This window comes from Pteropus medius, unplaced genomic scaffold, assembly GCF_902729225.1.
Source record: "Pteropus medius unplaced genomic scaffold, Ma_sr-lr_union100, whole genome shotgun sequence".
NCBI classification, from domain to species: Eukaryota; Metazoa; Chordata; class Mammalia; order Chiroptera; family Pteropodidae; genus Pteropus; species Pteropus medius.
The window spans coordinates 11832130-11853780 of NW_024349804.1; the positions used below are offsets into that span (position 1 = coordinate 11832130).

Here is a 21651-nt window from a genome sequence, read left to right on the forward strand (position 1 = left end):
CATCACCATTACCATCAACATCACCGCTATCACCACCACCACCACTATTATTATCGCCACCATCACCACCATCATCAACACCACCATCAAGATCAATATTCTCATTACCACTGTCCTTTTCATCATCACTCCCACCAGCACCATTGTCGATATTGCCATCACTGTCACATCATTATCGTAAACATCAGCAGTGACATTGTCACATCATCTTTAGCCTTTACTACCACTATTGTCACCACTGTTATTATTGTCATCTTCAGCAGCATCATCACAGCTATATATCCAACGCTTACTCTGTGTCAGATACTACCACAAAGGCTTTCCATAAATTAAATCTCATTAAATCCTCACAACCTGTGACATGAAGATGAATAGCCCCATTTTCAGATGAAGAAACTGAGGCGCAAAGAGGGTAAGGAACGTGTCCAAGGTCAATTAGTAAGTGGTGGGGAGAAGACTCCCACGGAGTGTTGTAAGCTGCAGAGTCTGAACTCTCCCACTACTTAGAGACTACTTGTTACGTAGCGTTATGGCAGCAATACTGACTAATACAATCACTTCCCAGCTGTGTAACCTGGAGGATACTTCAACCTCTCTGAACTTCTACTCCCTCATGTGCAATAACAATACCTACGTCTCTAGTTCCACAACTTTAGCCATCTGCACACTATCTTCAGGAATTTGCTTTATCTCCCTATAATCCATATCATTCTTAGTACTTTTCTTAAATTAATGCACAGTTTCTAAATATCTAAATTCTGACCTCGGTCTGACCCTAAGCAGTAACATCCATGATGTGCTAGTTATTTTACTTCAATATGCATTAAAATAATTTTCAAAGTTTAATGTCTACATTGCTTCTAATGTTGTTTGTGTACAGTGGCAAACATAACATGCTGACCCTATGGTAGGGTTGTGGTGACAACTGCATTAAATGACACCCTGAGCCAAGTGCCCGGTGTACTCTGAGCACTTGTATGTTGCTGATGACGCTGGTGATGAAGAGAAGTCACAGTCTACGCCCCGAAGGCAGGGGCGAAACTCACTGATCATCGTGGTCCCTCCCGCCAGTGCTGCCTTGGTCCCTTGGAAGAAGTCATCAGCGGCAGTCATCCCCTGGGAGGGTTTCTGCAGGTACGTGTTGACATCAATCCCTCCCGGAATGACCATCCGCCCATTGGCCTCGATCGTCTTCACTCCACCAGGAACGATTAAGTTCTCGCCTATTTGTCTGTGGACAAACGACAGAGACGGCTTTGGTTCTTAAAAGACACAGAGAATGGCAGTCACCTGTCCTGGCCCAGCACAGGTGAACATCTCTGAGCCAGGTCCTACGCAGGGCACTGGATGGACAGAGATAACTCAGGCGGGTCCCTGCCCTCGAGGGGCCCCGGGCTAATGAGGAGGAAAGGCATGTAGGTGGGCGGTGACAATCCAGGGCAGCAGAGGGGCAGGGAGCATGGGGGGCGGGCCGCTTATCTGGGACGCTTCCAGGGGGAGAGCTGAATCCAGCAGAGCCACGACCATCAAGTGGCAAAGGGCTCTCTGAACCGCCCACCACTCCGGTCCTTCACACACTTTCAGCAGCGGCCGTGGGGATACAGCAGTTGAGTGTTTGCAGCAAGACCGAGTAAAAGGTCCCCTCAGCCCAGCCTGCAAGCATTCAGAAGCACCGCTATGGGCTGAATTGCGACCCCCAAATTCACATGTTGAAGCCCTAACTCAGGACCCTGGCATGTGACGGTATTTGGAAATGGGACCTTTAAAGAGGTAACTAAGTTAAAAAGAGGCTATGGCGGGGGTGGGGGGACCCTAATCCAACGGGACTGGGGTCCTTATGAGAAGAGGAAGAGAGACCAGGAATGCACGTGCACGGAAGAAAGGCCGCATCGGGACATGGCGAGCAGAGGGCTGTCTACCAGCCGAGGGGAGAGGTGCCAGGGGAAGCCGACCCTGCCAGCACGCCCTGGCCTTCCAGCCTCGGCGCAGCGAGGAGAACACGGCTGCTGTTTAACCCCTCCCAGTCTGGGGTTCCCCTTTATGGCGGCCAAGCAGACTGGCACCTGAGTGTCTCGGGAGGGCTGGCGAGGGAGGTGACAGGGAGAAAGGGAGGCGAGGTGCCAGCCCCAGCGCAGGTCTCTCCTCTCAGGAGCAAAGCTCTGACTGGAAGCCAGACACTCCTTTGTCTCCTGGGCCCCTCAACACAGTTCCGGAAATTCTGGGCAGGCTGAAGGCAGAGCTGTGAATCAGTCAGGTGTGCCAGGTGGAACCTGCGCCTTGCCCCTAACAGGCCTATAACGTGGGGCAAGGATTTAACCTCTCCGGCCCGCCACTCCCATGAGACGGAGCAGGGACCAGTGGGTCTATTTCACAAGCTCCGTGTGAGCCTGCTGGCCTCCGTGAGCACTGTAGAGAAAACCTGCAGGATGAGGACACTCAATAAATGCTCGTCCCTTCTCCATCTGCAGTATGAACCTCCCCAAATCCCTCCGTCCCTGATATTCACAGGAACATGGCGGTTATTGTGGAACAGAACACCAGCCTTCCCTTCCCTCTGTGGGCCGGGAGCCTAGGGAGACAGCTTCCTAGAAGGTCTGTTTGGTCAACTCACTTTATAAGTCCGTCTTCCAGGTAGACGTCGGCATAGAAGGACTGGTCATCGTTGATGATTCGTCCACCTTTGATGAGGAGTCGGTCACTCTGAAAAGCCAAGCAAAGCATTAAGTGTCATTGGGGGAAAGCCGGAAAATTATTTTTTCTTTTTAACTTTTAATATAAAATTATTCAAATATTTTTAAAAGTAAAAGAAAAAAAAAGCAGGATCCTACTTAATCTGGAATCCCACTACCTTGCGTTGGGTCTCCGCTCGATATCACTCGCCTGGGAGCCCTGCCCTTGGCTGCCTCGCCAGCAGACCCCACGCCCCTTACTTCACGTTTACGCAGCACGTATCACAGTATGTCTGACATACTACACACTGACATGTTTGTCTAAAATGTGACCTGCCCCACCAACAACAGAGTGGTGGAGTGCCACGCCACGGCTGAGTCGGGCAAACTCGCAGAGGCCAAACGCACACATGATGCTGTGGACGGATGACGCCTCCCAGGGCTGTGCCCTGCGCTGTCCTCACGAGACTGTTAGCTACGTGGGGGCGGAGATTTCATCTACCCTTTCTACTGCTGCATCTCCTAGACCTTGGACACAGCCCAGCCGGATGGATGAGTGGGTGGATGGATAGATGAATGGATGGATAGATGGATGATGGATGGATGGATGATGGATGGATGGATGGATGATGAGATGGATGGATGATGATGGACAGATGAGATGATGGATGAGATGGATGGATGATGAATGATGGATGGATGGATGCCTTAATTGATCCTTGAAGGATGAACGGATGAAGATAAAGAGAAAAGGCATCGTGGCCATGAGCCAAGGAAGAGAAGTATGAACCCACACATCTTCTTCCCCAGCAGGAAGTTCTCTGGAGGAAGGGGCTCTCAGCTCAGTTGCTCCCAGGCCCAGCAGCTGCCTCTTCTCTCTCAGAAGCTAGCCGGGATGTACACACCCCCAGGGAGGATGCTCTTACTCCAGGACCACGGGAAAGAGGAGGGACAGGCTCTGCAGTGTCCGGGAGCAGAGACGAGCTCGCATGCAGGATCCCCGTGCGGGAAGCAGAGAGACGTGAGCCATCAGCAGCTGCTGGGACACGGCCTCCCACAGGGAGCCGCCTGCCTTGTCACATTTAATAGAGGGCTTTGCAGGCTCGGCCTGAAAGGTGGTATTAAATGTGCTGTGAGCCAGATCAGCCCCTCCCTGCTCTGCTCTCCCCGGAATTGGGTGGCGGAGCTTGTGTGCAGAGCTCCGCTGTCAGCTCCCAGCAGATACCGTGCGGGGCTCTGCCAGGGAGCCAAGCTCTGCGCATGCTCAGGCCAGTACGCTCCCTAACAAGGCAAGCACTGTTGGGACCTGCTCACTTTCTTTCTTAAAATTAGTAGTGTTTTTGCCTTTTCATTGGCATTTTCAAAGCCGTGTCCCTTGGAACTCTAGCTGAGGGCAGTTTTAGCAGATGTCTCAGCAGGGGATTCCCAGGTGTACCGAGTTCAGAAAATTCTGGGTTAAACAGAAGCAAAGATTGTCTTTACAACAGGAATGTCCAGATCCTTTACTCTGCTCATGCGTAAGGCTTACATATTTTCCAAACTTAGATCCTTCTGTTTTGTGAAAAAATTGACAAGGAGACTTTTCCACAGAAGGTATCTTGTGTGTTCCCCAGGAAAATAAAACAGCTAATTAAAAATTCAACAGAAATCTAAGAGCTAGGGTATGCCAGAGACTGCCAGTTCACGCCACAGTGATGGCAATGACCTAAAATAAACTGTGCTCAGCATGGCTCACGTCCTTGGATCGGTGTTGTATACAAACGAAATGTCCAGTCAGACAGACGCAGGTTCTGATCCTTGCCCGCTTATTGTCCATGTGACTTAGCCTCTCCTAGCCTCTGCTTCCTCATCCATAAAACGGGGACAAGTGTCCCTGTCTCACAGGGTTGCCAAGAGAACTCCATGGGGTAGGTGTGCAAAGTGCTTAGCACACGCCTGGCACGTGTAAGCCACAGGCAGAGTTACACACTGCTTATTCCTTGCCATTTGCTGTAGCAGGAACTGCACTCAGCGAATACTTGTTTAAAGAAGGAAGAGGTGACACTCTAAGAAAGTTCTTCCTCTTAAGCAGTTCTCGGGCCAGTGGGGGAGAATGAGCCATCACCAGGCCTTTGGGCCCCAGCATGGGAAGGGCAGAGATTGGCGGGAACACCGAGGAGGCCTCCAGCCCTCCCGGGGGAATAATAATGCTCGTTCTGAGCCTGAAGAATGAGTAGGGATTAGCCACATGGCAACGAAGAAAAGAGACTGCAGGAGAGGATGCTCGGAGCGAGGCACAGAGGTCGAGGCGCCTGCTGTGTCCTCATGACCTCAGTGGGGAACGTGGAGAGGTGTGAAGGTGCCAGCTCATGGGGACTCTAGCAGACTCTTACGCCATGCGTAAAAGGGAGCCTGAGCTGGTCGCAATGTAACAGAAAAGTGTTCATCAGGGAAGATCACAAACCACAAACGTTTCTGATCTAAGACGTCATGCAAACACCGGGCAGAAGTGGATCAAGGGCCATTGATCATCTTTACATTTTCCTTAGAGCTGGGATTTCACAGTAAGTGCCAGTCGAGTTTGCAAAATGTAGCAAGGGCCTCAACACCGTTCATGACTTTTGACCTAGAAATCTAGTGCTAGGAATTTGTCCGCACGAAAATGCCCCAAACGAGGTCAAAGAATTATACGCAAAGATGTGATCCAGAATTAATTACAATCGTATAAGCACACCACTAATGGGGTCTCCTTCGGCTACCAAAATATTTCCCAAGAATTTTTAAAAACAAACAAAAGTGACGAACAGTAAAATGGTAGGTGAAAACGCAAAATACCAAACTCTCCCTATGGTGGTAATTCTAGGGCGAGGAGAATTTTTGGTAGTAACTGACTCGCCCCAGCAGAGACTTCGGTGTGCCTCCCCCATGTCCCCACTGCCCCTTGCACACCCCTCTCCTATGATACGCATCGCACTGCATAGTTGTCATTCACATGGTCATTTGCCGCTGGGCTGGGACATTCCTTCCCAGCCAGGGAGCACCGTGCATCCCCAGGGCCCCACCAGGGGCCTTGCACTGTATTCGGCAAATGTTTGCTGAGTGGGAGGAGAGAGGGGTGACAGACAGGAGGCAGGAAAAGAGGGAAGAAGAAAGAGAATGTTTGAAAAGAGAGTGAGAAGGAGAAAAAAGGAGAGGTTAAAAAAGTAGTAAAGAGAAGGAAAAGCAGCAGAAAGAGGTAAAAAGGCAGGAAAGAAACAAAGAGAAAAAAGTAGATGGACAAATCAGAAACCTCTCTTTCCTGCTTTTAAAATTCCCCGAAAGCCTAAGCTGGCTGCCTGGGGCTAGAAGCTTGCCTAGTGCGAAGCCTGCACGACACAGCTGGAAGGCCTTCTCGCCAGGCGCCCACCTAACCCGCGGGGCTGGGCAGAGACGGTGCCTCTACTGCCAACTGCCCTGTGCGTCAGAGGAAAAGCCCGAGGAAGAGAGAGCTTCTTCCCCAAACCTGCTATTGCTGCCCTTCCGACCCCAGCTGGGAGGAGAGAGCTGGGGCTGGCAGCTGCCCCTGTTCCCCTCACAAACATTAGGTATTAGATTGAGCACTGCACAGTCGGCCTCAGCTAGGGAATTTCTGATACCCTTGTCTATCGCTGAGTCAAGCACCAAATCTCCCTGAGGGCTGTTCTCCCACTGCACGGTGGGAATAAAATTTGCCATCTCCACCACAAAGTCAGAGGAATAGAAAATCTGTTAAGGTCTAGGGAGCCTCAGAAGAAAAGAGAGGTGCTTGCCTCATCAAACCAACACTCACCCCAAAATCACTAGTCTGGCAACCCTATCTTGAAAACGGCGAAGAACCAACACTTATTCCAGAGACAAGGAAAGACAGTGGCTCCATCATCCAGGAGGGGGCGTTTGAGCTGGGTTCTGAAACATGAGACATTTATGAAGCCAAAAAATGGAGGAGAAGGGAGACACTTCAGCAAAGTGAATAATCTATACACAGTTCTGAAAGTCCCAGGTTCCAGGTAGTAGGGGAACGCTGGACCCCGGAGCTGTGTGCTGTCCGTGGTCCTGAAACACCCCTGGGCAAGGGTTCTCCAAAGCCTGAGAGACCACGGGCCATGCCTCCCTGTCCCATCTCATCCAGCCTCGTAGTTTCTCGCTTTCTCAGCTCGCTGGTATATCTCTAACCCTTACATCCCCACAGAACCAAAGCAATGACGGCTTATGTTTTCCGACATGTGTAGTCTCTGTCAATACTGTCATTTTCCCACCCAGGAGGTTTGGGGGAGGGCATGCATCCCCACGGCCCCTCTCCGACAATGCTTCACGAATGCAGACATTGGAATCCGGAGTCAATAAATGGGTGTCAGAAAGGGATCTCAGCGGTCTGGTCTTCATACTGAAGGCAGCTCCAGCGGGGGGGCTGCTGGTGCACACAGATCCTGATGAGGCTGCCTGATTCATCAGTAGGAAGGGGCTCGGAGTCCTGAATGAACAGTCACTTCTGGAAAGATGAAGAACCCTTTTCTCTCCAAAGGGCAATCATGGAAATGAGTCTCAGAAAGGTCCAGGAAGCCCCATTTTTGTAGAAATGTGCTTGTCCACGCATGCATTAAATGCACATGGAACGGCTTTCTCTTAAGACAAAGAAAATGTCACGGTGAGTTCTGTCCATTATAAATCCTTCAAACTCTACAAGCCGCTGATGGTGAGCTCGTGTCTGCAACTCAAAAATTCAACCGGACAGGCTGCCATACCTCATCGGTGCACATACACCTCATAACATGGCATCAGAGTCTGAGGGATCCACAAATCCACGGGGATTGCCTGCTAAAAATTCCAACTCAGTTGCTTTCCTCAAGTCCTTCATTTACCAGATCTGGATGGTGGGCCAGGAATTTGTTATTAGCAAACACCCCAGATAATCTCAGTGCGGAACCTCTCGTGGTAGACTGTTACCCATTTCCCAGCTCTTCCTGCCCACTCACCCACGTGACTTGCTTTGACCAATGGGATGAGAGTGGAGGTGGGTGCCCCAGTCTGAGCACCAGCTTTAAGAGAGGCAGGTGGGTTACAGCTCAACCTCTTAGAGTCCACCCTCCACCATGAAAACCGCGGGACTCAAGAAATGGGGTCTCCTTCGGTCTGAGTCCCAGAATGAGAACACAGGAGGAACACCCCCGACCCACATGGAAGCCTGAAGACAAAGCGTGCTGAGCCCCGCTAAGCCTCTGCCACTCGCAGACCTGTCAGCGGTAAGTAAACGTTTGCGGTTATAAATATATAAACAGAACTTTAAGGCTGTTCATTATGTGGCATTACTGCACCAAAGTTAACTGATACCCCACTGGGGTTCTGTGTGGGCAGCCGCAGCCACAGCAACTGCTGTCTGAGAGACTTCTGGCTCAAATACTTCACAACTCCATGACTGAGGTCCTACCTTTACTAACTGGAGCCCCCTCCACCCAGCTTCCTCTCGCGGTCTCCCGGCCAGCCTCCTTGCAGAAACATGCAGTGCAGCCGCTAACTCATATTCGCTCACAGAAAACCAGCCTGGTTTCCCTTGATTTTGCCTCAGGGGACAGCCAGTCGGCTGGCGGCCCTTTGCCACACTCTCCAGGAAAGCAGCCCTGGAAGCGACAACAGGCCTGACACCAAATCTAATTAATACACATTTGTTCTCCACTCACATGGGTAGGGGACACGGTGGCATTTTCCTCCTTCATGAATCAGAAATACAGGCAGTCCCCATGGATTGCAGGCCTTTTCTGTGAGCTCAGGCCTGTTTCCATGACAACTGCAGTTATAACAGGGAGATCTCAGACTCCGTGGTACCTGGTAAATATTCAGGAAATACTCCCTGAGGGACTGAGTACCTGGTTTAAAATAACACACCCCTATCACGGCCCCGGGAGAGGGCAGGGCCTTCAGGCTGCCTGTAGGAGGAAGATGCAAGGTGCATCTGCCTCTGTGTCTACACCACCGTACGTGTTTCCTTGTCTCCGCTGTCACCTTATAATAGGCAATCGGAAGAGAAATGCTTTGCTTTTAAGAAAATCGCATTCTTGAGCACCTACTAAGTGTCACTTCTGCATGACACAGATTTCTGTGTTTAATTCTTAAGTCCCCTTAAGAAGTGGATGCGATTGCTACAAACAAGGAAACCTAAGTCGTTTGCTCAAGGTCACACAGCCAGGAGATGGTGGAGACACGCTGGAACCTAGTGCCACCTGGTACCCACAGTGACAGCCCAGTGTCCCCTGGTGGTGATCCCAGTGTTCTTCTTACTGTACCTGGTTAACATGTCTGAGCCTCAGTTTTGCCCTCTGCAAAATGGGAGTAAGTGGGAATAGACCGTACATAGCCATTCAGCTACTTATCAAGCACATTCCCAATGCCATGCAGCTCCCCTTCCCTCCTGATAGGAATGTTGCAATTGTAGCCAAAATGTTACCAGTGAGACCCATTAAAGGGCTGGAAGTTGCCAAGGGCTCTCCACCAGTAAGAGATGAAATGTGAAACCTGTTCACCTAACACCGACCACGCCCCAGCGTGCCAGGTGCTTTCACCATTATCCCATTTAACAAAGAGGCAGTGTGGTCTGCTGGTTAAGGACCTGGGGGCAGAGGCCCGGCTGCCTGAGCTCTCATCTGGCCCACACCCTTCCTAACCCTGCGCCTGAAACAAGCTCACCTCTCTGTGCTGCGGTTTCCTACCTGTAATGCAGAGCGCTGGTTTGAAAGTTAAATGAATTAACACCGGACAGCACTTAGAACAGTGTCCGATATTAACGTCCTTGCAACCTGGGGGCATAGGTCGCACTCAATGAATGCTCAGTCCCATCTCCAGCTTCTCCCTAACCTCTCACACCCCAAACCCAACTCCTTTCTAGATCTCGTTGCCTCTGCTCCAGAAATGTCCTCATACCCACCGGCTGATTTCCAGCTCCCACTGCACCTGCTTCAGGTCAGCCCTTGCCATCTGTCCCCCTGCAGCCTGTCTGCTCCCCTCCACACGCCAGCCAGTGACCTTTCTGAAACACAAATACAGCCATGTCAGGCCTCTACTTAAAACCCTTCGCCAGCTTGTCCTCACACGCAGGACAAAGTACACCCTCCTAGGCTCCTCCGGGCCGGATGGCTCCCCACTCCTGGCCTCGTGCCACCACGTTTGTCAGCTCAAGCTGCACTCTGGCCCCCTCAACTACACTATCACAGCCCTGTGCCCTCCTACGGCCTTCCTGCTGCCTGGATTTCCTGCCACGCCTGCTGTGCCCACTGATCATCGTCAGGCACAGTGTCCTGACTTCAGGAGCATGCTGCCACCCATTGGAATTCGCACAGCGTGTGGCCCGCGCCTCTGGTTAGCATCGTCGCGTGACTTCATTTCGTTTCATCTGCTGGCTCATTTTTACATGTTTATTTCTGCCTGTGGGATCCTTCACACCGGGGACTACAGCTTAATCCTACACCCGGCTTCTTAGTAACTGTGGCAAGATACTTAATCTCTGTGTACCTCGGTTTTCTCATCTGTCAGTGGAACTAATCAAAGCACCTACAGTCACAGGATTACTTAAGATAACATATAGCATGTAGAAGCACTCGATACACCAGATATTGGCCTCTGAAATCCTACGTTTTATGACAAATGTTCTGTGCCTGGAAGTTTCCATGGCTCTTGTCGACTTCTCAAAGAAGTCGATGACCCTGCGAAGTTTTAAAACCAGTTCCAAGTGCCCGACGACTAAGTTTTATTTGGGATCCATTTTGTTGTACATTCCCAGAAATCACGGACAGCAAACAGGAAAAGGGGGGAAAGGAAGAGGAAATGGAAATAAAAATCCAAATGCTGTACCTGGAAATTGTGCTAGATGAGGAATAAAGAACGGGACTGTTTCGGAAGACAGGAGCTCCTAAGTCACTTCGAAATAGGTTCCAGAGCCTCTGGGCATATCCGCGTGGGAGAGGAAGGGGGCTGTGAAAATTCTGAGGGCAAAAGGAGGCAGAAGAGCTTTCCAACAACGGAGCTGTCCGAGAGCGAAGCGGCTGCTGTGCTAAGGGGTGACCTCCCTGTCACTGGAGGTATGCAAAAAAACGGGTTCAGAATTCGTACACTAGAGGGGAAGCAGGGGTGGGGGAGAAGCAATGGACACTCTTTCCTGCCTCCTCAAATGCGCAAAAATGAACCATTTTACCTAATTTCAAAAGGTTCCTTTCAACTTTGAGGTTGTACAAATCGAATATTTGCTGAGATTTTATCAGGGCTTAAACCCTAATAGTCTATTAATATGGTATGATCAAAAGTACATGCAGCATAATTTAGGGACTGGTACGGAATCTCCCCCAAATAGCCATCCGTCTGCTGCATGCATTTCTGCATCAGATCCACTGAGTCTTCCCATGGAACTGACCTCAAGTTCTGACACCAAGTAGTTAGTCACTCAGTCAGGGTCCTGGGGAGATACATACTATGATGGTCCAATGTGTATATGGAAGGTTCTCATTGTATAAGCTTGCTTTTCAGTGTGAAATGCTGTGGAGCCCATTGATAAATCAGATCTGCCCTCACCCCACTGCCCAAGTAGCCCTGGGAGGCCTTTTTTTTTTAGCTCCAAAACCCTTCGCACCACCCTCTTCTCCTTCTGGGTGGCAACTACAGATAGGACATTTGTTGAGGAAAGTCGAATGCGGGAGTGGCTAAAACCTCACTGAGCACAGAAGCACAGTTTGCCATCTGGTCTTCATTTACCCACTCGCACAGTACGGAGTCCCCGCTGTGAGTCACCAGTGTGCAACCATGCTCCTGAGGGGACGCCGAGGAGAATGACACTGTCCCAGTCCTCCGAGTGCTCACAGCCGAGTGCACAAACCAGTTACTGCAGTGGGAGTGCGCACATTCCGGCCCCAGGTGGAAGGATTCTCTGTAGGGAACGGGCATAGCTTATACAAAGGCAAAGGGACAGATGGGGTGAGCCTGGTCAGGGAGAATGTTCCAGATGCCCAAGGAAGGAGTGGGAAAGTGCAACCTCCTGTGTCCACAGCCATCGCTGCTCTCTTTTAACCTGCTTTCCTATTTTCTAGAGCAGCCTCTCTATAAAGCATCCCAGATCCCCTTTCCCATTTCCCGAGCTGCCATCAGCAATTCAGAGTTATCTTTTCTTAGAGCAAAGGTATTATTTGGTCACTGCATCTCTCCAGGGCAAAGAATCTCAACCTTTCTGTATTTAGCATGTACTTGGAAAGGCAGTACCCTTCCCCTTATCCACAATTTCATTTTCTCTGGTTTCAATTATGAATGGTCAACCATCGCCAGAAAACACTGTATGGAAAATTCCAAAAATAAACAATTCGTAAGTTTTAAATTGTGCACCGTTCTGAGTAGAATGATGCAGCCTCATGCCCTGCTGCTCCATCCTGCCTCGGATGTGACTCGTCCCTTTGCCCAGCGTGGCCACACAGTATATGCTCCCCATCCGTGAGACACCAGGCACCTGTCTCAGTTACCAGATGGCAGTATCGCAGTGCTTATAGTCAAGTAACCCTTATTTTACTTAAAAATGGTCCCAAAGCACAAAAGTAGTGATGCTGGCAATTTGGATATGCCAAAGAGAAGTCATGCAGTGCACGTATGTATAGGAGAAAACACGGGTTCATTCATTTGGCATTATCTGCCCATTTTCGGACAAGGGGGCCAGGGGTGGGGCGGGGGGGGGGCGGTCTGGGAGGAGTGTGCCCTGCAGGTAAGGAGGGACTAGTGTAGTATAAATATCCACAGCATTCTTAAAGGGATTAAAGACCTAAAACAAGACCAAATAAGTCAGTAACCTTTACCATGCCACCCCCACGACCCTGTGACTGTCTGGCTCATGCCGTTCATACAAGTTCAATCGCATTTGCTTACTCTTCAGCACCATGGCGCTGTCCATTTCCCTGACCTGTATATGCTTGAGGCAAAGTCCTCTCTGATAGTCTCCATGGCAAGTGCTTCCTTCACTCACAAAACAGTAGACCTCATTCAACATCATTCTGCCCGTGAGTGCTCAGGGCTGCACCTGATAGATGTGGCTAAAAAAACTGCAGACTTGGTTGTAGCAAACATACACTTTGAATGCTAATCGAAATTCGGCAGCACACACGCAGAGCATTTTTTCAATACACTACTGTGAGCACATGAGCTGGGAACCACTGGCTGCTGGAATATCTTGCATTTTCTTATTTTCTATTAGTGTCTCCTGTACATGAGTCCCTAATCTCCATCTCTGGCCCTTGCCTCACCCTCCTTCCATCTGATTTCACTGTGCATGACAAATCACCGTAGCATCTCAAATCCTTGGTGTAAAAAGGCAGGGAAATAAACTGAACAGCTATAGATAGGCTGAATACTACCCCCAGGAAGAAGCGTGACAGACCTCACGTTTTTGCATATTTGCACATTAGAGTAATTCAGTCCGATGTGACTCTTACTTGATCTTTTCCCTGTTCATCTTCACTCTTGGACCTAACACACGCACACGCACGCGCGCACACGCACACACACACGCACAAACCAAAGACATACACTCACATCCATACATTCAATTATACAAACACCTACACACACTGAAGCACATGTTCTCTCTCTCTCTCTCTCTCTCTCTCTCTCTCTCTCTCTCACACACACACACACACACACACACAGATTTCAAATCAGATAGTGATGTTCTTAGCAGGCAGACCAGCCCGTCTAGGCCCTCCGTTGAACCTGAGCTCTCAATTCCTCCACAAGCCACTGCATGAACCTCTACATGCCATCGAGTCTCTGTGAGCCTTAGTCTACTCTTTGGAAAAGAGGAGTCACACACCTAGACTGCCTTCCTCACAGGACTGCTGTGAAAACCAAGCGTGAAGTCACAGAAATACTGTGCAATGCTCTAATACCCTACGAAATCACAAAAGGCCGGTACTCCTGAAGTCTTATTTTTAATAATAAAAATTCTTCGCCGTCATGATGGACACTCTCTTCTTCCCCCCACGATTGAGCGGGCCTCCCTGTTTGCTGGCTCTGTAAGAGCCAAGAGCTTCTGCAAGGCCAAGAAGTCATGTGCCTTTGTTTGCCCAGAGCCACGCCCAGAATTTCTACTCACTTCACCACAGCGGGCACCAGAAACAGCTTTAGCTAAGTTAATCCCCAGCTGTGCCATTAATTTTTTAAAAAGCCACACATGAAAGAAAAGCCTGATAAATATTTTAAACAATCCTTGGGGGCTGAAGCTAAGTGTTTCTGCTTTTTTCCTCTTTTCTATCGGGCTACGCTATTATCTCAGAAAGAGGGTGAGGTGGTAAAAAAAAGGGAACCACCACGATCATAATCACATGAGTAGAACGTTCCGGAGCACAGCCATCTCCCTGCCTTTGTCCACTGTGCCCCACCCGGGACGTCCCTTCTCCTCTTCCCCTCAAGTGTCCGCTCTCCTATTCTCATTGTTCAAATGAGAAAGTCGAGATTCACAGGGACACAGAGTGACCCAACATCAAGCAGGTGCGACCCGGAGATACAGCTGAGAGCTGTATCTTGGTCCTTTTTCAAGCCCCTGGATCCGTCCACGGGCCACACACAGCATGGCTGTCAACAACATCGTAACTGTCTCCAGGATTTGCTCTGACTGCGCAGACAAGCTGCACTTGGAGGCGGAGGCGGGGCTCCCACGATGATGACTTTTCTTCAGTATCTCCAACATGCCACACGCATCTGCCTCTGGGCCTCCCTCTGCCCTGTCCTCCTTGCCTATCTACCCCTCCTGGGACTAGACTGGGTGTCCCTGCTGTGTCTCCCGCGGCCTCCTGTACTCCCCCTTATAACCACCCTCCACACTTTGCTGAAATGTCAGTCTTTGCTAAACTCTGGGAAGTCAAGGGCAAGCTCTGCTCGTTCCTGCTTTCTCTTCGCACCCAGCATGGTCCCCGGAACAGACCAGGTGCTTTATAATTAACTTCCCAAATGAGTAATTGAGTGTTGAACAGATGAAGGGTGCGGCATTTGGAAAGCCACAGGGCCCATTCACCCATTTAATGGCATTCTTGTTGCTGCCACAACACGTACATTATTAGCAGACGGTCCCGAGGAAGCCGAGGGTCCCACAAATGAGCTCCGCCCAAAACCATCCTCTTTGGTTTGTCGTTTCTCCCTTAAGCCACCGATCTTTCCGGACTGGGTGGCTTATGTGGACCAAATGAAATGCAAATGCTTCATCAAAAGCCTCTTCCCCAGAATTAAGCCGAATTTTCAGCACCTCTCCTCCCCATGCCACTGATGCTGTTGGAATCACTCCGTCTGATTCCCCTTTGCACACGGGGTGACTACCAGCTTCGCGCACAGGCCTACAGCAGCAGGATCAGCCAGCCTTTCTGAGGCCTTTCCTGAGTGCTTAACACTCACGAATTGCTTTGCCAGAGTCCTTCTTACTGGATGCTTGAGATGCGGCCGGTGTTAGGCCCACTTTGGGTATCAGAGCATGGAGGCTCAGAGAGGTGGCAGGGCAGGCAGGTACGCCCAAGTCCATCTGGTGCGAAAGCCTGGCCAGGCCATCTCCACTCCAGCAGGCCGCCGCTGGGAGGCAGGGTGACCACTGTGCAGACTGAGGACTGTACAACTCCGGGGGCACCGTGCCCCAGACTCACCTCCAAGACCATCTTGTTAAACTTCCCTTGGAAACGGGTTCCGAGAGAGGCACAGCCCTGCCATGGGCCACAGCCGCAAAGGGACCCCGAGCTCCCGACTCATCGGTCATCGCGTCAGCCCCTGCCATCGCTTGCCTCAGGCCCCTGGGGGCGCAGGGTCAGCAAGTCCCAAGAGAGGAACCTGCTCACACACATCCCCCACACTTCCCTCCCACGCTGCCAGGGGCGACCACATTCCGGCCACTGATTCTTAGCCAACTGCACTATTAAGGCATCGGTCATTTACATCACCCTGTCTCAGAGGACGGGAATAAAGATGGGTAGGAGGTGGTCCTCACCCTCAGAGGTCACACCTCTGGATGGGAACTCAGCAAAGCTCTGCTGGCAAGATCTGAGCGGGCCCAGGAGGGGGTTTCTTAGGGAAGACTAAGCCCAGAGCTGGGCAGGACACAGGGCTGCTCTGGGGAGGCACGGGGCCAGTTCCACCCCAACCCTCCTGTCACCTGCTCCCCAGCCAGCACTCTGGCCTCCGGGAGCTTTATGGGAACAGTGCCTCCCACAAAGGAGGTACTGAGAAGATTCAATGCAATAGCCGGGCAGGCAAGCGGGAAGCCTCTTCCCACCAAGGCTAGCTTCTTGCGGATGCCCCGGGGCCATCCCTGACCTGGATGTCTGGACTCCTGTCCTCGGACCTCAGGCGTCCCCTGGAGGATTCCATCAGGCCCAGCACCTGGCTGCTCCGCCACCCACCACCCAAGGCCCAAGGGTCCACCCGCCTCAGGAACGGTTTGGTTCCACACCGGGTGGCAGGCAGGAATGGGGTGGAGTGACAGTGAGCCCTCAGCTCCCCACCCAGAGACAAAGCATAAAGATCAGGGATTGTTTCCGGCCACACCCAGGGCCACAGCCCACTGCTCATGCCCCAGCTAGCACCCCAGGGTTAACCCTTCCCCGGCTACCGCCGCCTATGCCGCCCCATTCGGTTATTTTTAGCTGCGGCGAGGAGAGGGAGGGGCCCCTCCATCATGGCGCTGTCTCTAGGTCGAGACTTCCACCCCGTCGCTACGCGCAGGAGGGGGAGACGGTGGTCGCTCTTTATCCTTTCTCTGGCGGGTTAGAAACTCGGCTGCGAGGTGCAAGAGCTGGACCGCGCGAAGACGGCGCGCAGGAGGCTCGGCTCCAGGGCTCCGGGAAGGGGGTTCGGCCGCCGCGCCCCTCCCTCTTTTGTTCAGCTCCGCATCCTCCCAGTCCGCGCCATCTAGCACATCCCGTAGGGTGGGGGGGAGGGGGCTGCAAGCCCGTGGGGAGAGGGACCCGAGGCTCCAGCCCCGCCCCGCCATGCGGGGCTCCCCCTACCCCCATTGTCCCCAGAGGCTGGGGGAGGGGGCTGCAATGAGAGGCCAGCCCCGCCCCACCCGGCGCGTCTCAGAAAGCCTCGGGGGCCGCCCTGGTCCCCTGGCAGATCCCGACCCTGGCGGCGACCACCCCCACCCCACGAGGAACCGCGGGGCGGGGCGGGGGCCCGGCTTACCGTGATGTGCGGGATGCTTTTCTTGCCCTGGTAAGACATGGCCCCCTCTGGCGCCCTCGGCCCGGCCCGTGGACCTGTGGGCTGTCCTTCGCTCTGTACGGCTGTCTCTCGGTCCCGCTCCCTGCGGGCGCGGTGACAAAGCCCGGGAGGGATGAAGAGAGGGACGGAGGCTCGGAGCCCGCGGCTGCCCACGCGCCGGCTGCCCCGGCTCTCGGCCCGCGCGCCGCCGCTCCGGCTGCCAGCACCTCGCGGCTCGGCGAGGGGGGCGGGAGGAGGAGAGGGGGCGAGGACGGGAGGAGGGCGCTGCAGACAGACAGCTCCTCCCGGCGGCGCGGAGCCGAGCCCGATTCGCCCCTCTCGGCTGGAACCAGGAAGCGCTTCCCTTCCGATCCCCACTCCGCCCCCCGCCCCCCGAACCGCCCAACCCCGCCGACCCGCGCCCCGCGCACACGCCCTCGGCTGGATCCCAGCCTCGCTTTCGCGATGCGGAAGGGCTGGTTTTCTGGGTTCTTTTAAAATCCAGAGTCGGCCTTCGGAGGCGCAGGCCCAGCCCTCGGGAAGCGCCGCAGGTGGCCGCACCGCACCCACAGGCCCCCCAACCCCCACCCCCGCCCGGAACGGCCGCGTGGGGAAGGGAGCGTGCGCCGGTACCCAGGACCCGCCCGAGCTGCTGGAGCGCTCAAGACCCTCGAGGATCGGCTCAGAAACCGCGCCCCGTCCGGCCTCACTTCCTCAGGCTCTGTCCATCCCTAATGCCACACCCTGAACAGACCGAGCACTCCGCCTCCAGCTCCAGGCCTTTATTCAAGCTGTGCGGTCTTCCTGGAAACCCTACGCCAGACAAAAGCCAACCCATTTTCCCAGACTCGCCTCCAATGGCTTCTCCGTTAAAGCCTTTCCCTGCCCCCCCCCCCCACCCCCGCAGGAGGTCTCAGCAGGAGCGTCCCGGCCAGGCCGGGCCCGGAGTGCAGCAGCGACCGGAAGACAAGGTCCTAATTAATGGCTAATCTGCTCTACTCCCTGCGGCAGCGTGTCATTCACACAGTGGCCTGGCGCGGAGGCCACCAGGTCGTCCCCACAGTCTTTCACACCAGACAGTGATTGCTTAGAGGGGCAGACCGTGTGCACTGAGGTTCCCACGACCCCCAGAACAGGCCGGGAGGAGGAAGAGGACATCCTGCCTCCCAGTGGAGCGGACAGGGCCCCCGCAACCCATGATCCAGATGTGGCTCCAAGAAAGGCAGGCAGGAGGCCAACGCATAGCCTGATAAACTTAAAGATGGGAGAGGGAAAAGAGGTCAGCCAGCCCCCACAGCAGTGGACAGGTGACCCAAATCTCTGGGCACCATACAGTGCTAACCTCTGCAGCCCACTTTCTGTCTGCAAAATCCAAGCCTGCAGGCACTGTATAAAGACGTATCTCCTTTACTTTCAAGCTGCCACCCAGAGGGAGGGCATGCTAGGCGTAGGGAAGCTCCTCACCATGCAGGTCGGGGCCTGAAGCCCTTACCTCCACCAGCACCTGAAGGCCAGTCCTCCAGTCCAGGGCAGGAGGCCAGAGACCCCTCGGCCTTAAAATGGAGGTGGGGTTGTAGGTTCACAAAAGCGGAGCGGCTTAGTATTCCAGGAACACCAGGCCATAATTTTCCCATTTTACAGGTGGGAAATTGAGGCCTGCAGAGGTAAAGTGGTGTCTCAGGTGCCAAGCATATTCACTGCAGCACAGCAGGATCCGGAAGCCAGGTTCCCGCACACCTGGACTATAGCTCATTCATTCCCCTACCCTCAATCATTCATCCCCGGCTCTGAGCTGGGTTCTAAATCGTCGTTGGTGATCGGAAATTGCGAGCTAGGACACTCTCCCTGCCCCGACACCAACATTCCCTCCCTCAGCGTTGTTAAGTCCGAGGTGCCACGCACCAGGGCGCCCCCAACGGTCTCTCTGGGCAGGGAAGCTCCAAGGTACAGAGAAGGAGCGGGGGTTGGTTGCGGGGGCAAGACCACGTGTGTATCGGGGGAGGGGCATCGGTTCGCGATTGGCCAAACAGACCGCTGCTCCCAAGCAGACTTCCCCGCTACAAAGCCCCGCAGTCGCTCGGCCGCCGGCCTTGGAAAACGCTGCGCCTGCGCCGCAGAAACCCCTCCTCTCTCCCCAGGAAAGAGCTTTACGGGCGGGGGGAGGGCCCCGGCACCCTCTGCAAAGCGCAGGAGCAACTTGGCCCGCCCCGGAACCCCAGCCCCGTGGCCGCCCGGTCTACAAAAAAGTAAAACGCTCGCCCCAACGGAAACCCCAAGGACCTCCTCGGCTCCACAGTCCTGAACCTCGAGTGCTTCCGGAGCCCTCTGCGCGCCCGAGGCGCCGCCTTTTGTCCACTCCCGGGGAAGCCGTGGAGAAAAGGGAGAGGGGACCAGAGAGGGGAGAGGAAGGAGGGATGGGAGAGGCTGCGGAGCCGGCCCGGGCAGAGCTTTTGTAACACTGACTGCAGCTCCTACAGGGACGCGCTTCCATAGAGCTCCAGGCACTGCACAAAGCTCCCTAGCCTTCCCGATACTCCACCACGCCTTGAGCGGGGAGCCGGGAGAATGCCGCCCCCATGTCACACAGGGAGAAGCTGAGGCTCAAGAGGGTGAAGTGCCTTAGCTGAAAACCAGGGTTCCGTGGTACTGGCCTCCCTCTTGGGCTCGGAAGCCTGAATCCCAAGCGCGGTCGGCCACCAGAGAAGTGAGGTGGGCTGGAGAAGAGAAAGAGGGCTAGAAAAAAAAGAAAGAAAAAAAAAACAGGAGACCCGACACTCTCGACATCTCGTTCCCTCGCCCCCACCTCGCCACACCCCTTCACGGGGCGCCCAGTTCAGGACCGTGGAGAGTTCCCGAGTTATGGGGGCACAAAGCCGCCTGCGAGGGCTTGGGGGCAGGAGACTTACTGTGTTTTGGTCGCCAAAAGCCGGCCTACCTCCCCCCATCCAGGAAGCCCTCCCAGATTTCTGTCCGAATCAAGCTCTGCCGCCTTTTGGCGTCCTTATGCCTCTCATAGCATTTAAGGGGAGAAGGGTTAATACAAAATTTAATAAAACTCAACAACGAACATTTATTGAACGCTCACTACATACCAGAATCACAGTGAACTTGGCCTGGGGTGGGGCGGGGGTGCTGAGCCAGGATCTCAGCGCCTACCAGGGGTCTCCGACACGAGCGGCACTCAGACATTTACTCCTGGGCTAAGCAGGCCCTGGGGTGCTCCAACTTCCGTTTTCCAGGCACCTGACCCTGACCCTCACCATGCGTCCCAAAGCTGTGCCCTCTATCCAACCATCGTTGCGCGACCTCCAGCTCAACGAAGAGCCATAGAGCCCAAGGCCTGGCGTTTCGTCTCCCTGATTCTTCCCCACTTGGGGGCGAGGGGAGCTCCAACTCTAGGAAGCTAGCGACCTGGGTTCAAATCTCTGCTCTGCCTCCAGGTTGCTCTGTGAAGTGAGTACACTGGCGCTGTGCTGTGGGACTCAGAAGCGGCCCCTGAAGATACCGGTGCTTGGGGTTAGCGGTTTCCAGCTCTATCTGCCCCATGATCTAAATCTTTAACCAAATCCTTCCCCCGGAAAGCACGGGGGGAGCACTCGGGAGGTTTCCTCCGGCTTTAAGCTGTGTGACCACAGGCATATATCACTGAACCCGCCCAGCGCCGGGCACATCGTGGATGCTCTATAATTACCAGTGAGTGAGTGAGTGAATGAATGAATGAATGGACGAATGCGGAAAAGAGCTGCCCTTTTCATAAAGCTCAGAATGAAGATCCCTCGATGAAATTCACCCCAGAGGTCCTTCGCGTTTTAAGGATCATGTAGCGGCTTAGCCAACTTACTTCCCCCTCGCTCCCCCTTTCTGCAGAAGAGAAAAAGGGGACTGGATCTCGAAGGGCCGTCCGCAGTCTCGCAGCGCACGCTGGCGGGTCCCGACGGAGGCGCACAACCTCTCCTAACCTCCTTACGATGGGGTGGGGGAGGGGCCTTCCGTAGCTCTCCCAAGCCCGGCGGCATCAGCCCCAGCACTCCGGCCCCGCACTGCCCTCCGGCGACCCCGAGGGCCCCGCCCCCTCCGTCCGGCCCACGCGCGCCCCGAGGGTACCTGGCCATTGTCCCGGCCGAGTGGCAGGTCGCGGGGCGCAGGGCAGCGGATGCGAAACGCGGGCGGCCGCTCGTCGCGCTCTCCGGGAGAGCTGACGGCCGAGCCTGAGGGCTCGCTCACGTCGCTGGCCGTGTCCTCGCTGCCGCCGGGCCCCGGCAGGCCAACGGCGTCCGGCCGGCCAGCGCTGCGCGGCGTGCGCGCCGAGCCGCGGCGGCCCACGCTGTACGCGTCGAAGTCGATGGTCTTGTTCTCGTAGGCGCCCTCCACGGCGGCGAACATGCCGCCGTACTTCTGGCGCGGGGTCTGCGCCGCGCTGCCCGGCCGCGCCAGGTACACGGGCAGGTCGTCCTCCGTGTTCCACGCGCGCCGCCGGTCCGCCATACCGGTGCGAGGCCGGCCGCCCGCCCGCCCGCGGCCCTGGCCACCGCCGTGCGCCCCGCCGCGCGCCGCGCTCCGCGCTGGGTGCGGGCCCGCGGCGGCCCAGGCGCGACTGCGGCCCGGGGCGGGGCGGGGCGGGGCGGGGCGCGGCGCGCGGCGGGGCGGGGCCGGGGCGGGGCCTCCGGGCGGCTGGCAGCGAGCGCAGCGGCCGGCTACAAAGGACGGGGAGGCGGGGACCGCAGCGAGGGCGGGGAGGGCGGGTGACGTACTGGAGCCGCAGCGCCGAGGGCGGGCAGCCGAACCGCAGTGCCCT

The 21651-nt window shown here is 54.5% G+C and overlaps 1 protein-coding gene across 4 annotated transcripts in view; it reads right to left on the minus strand.

Annotated features, from left to right (window-relative positions):
- Positions 1-21448, minus strand: part of CRMP1 (collapsin response mediator protein 1) — a 48974-nt gene extending 27526 nt beyond the window's left edge. The window contains exons 1-4 of one of the 4 annotated variants that reach the window (XM_039838218.1): positions 17490-17706; positions 16839-16959; positions 2612-2700; positions 1047-1231 (exon numbers count right to left, since the gene is read on the minus strand). In XM_039838218.1, the coding sequence (XP_039694152.1) occupies positions 1047-1231; positions 2612-2700; positions 16839-16877 (313 nt within the window). In that variant the 5' untranslated portion in view covers positions 16878-16959; positions 17490-17706. Of the gene's footprint in view, positions 1-1046; positions 1232-2611; positions 2701-16838; positions 17170-17489; positions 17707-20960 lie in introns of those variants that run through there. The other 3 variants (XM_039838215.1, XM_039838216.1, XM_039838217.1) reach the window with 3 other exon arrangements.
- Positions 21449-21651: the final 203 nt, after the last annotated feature.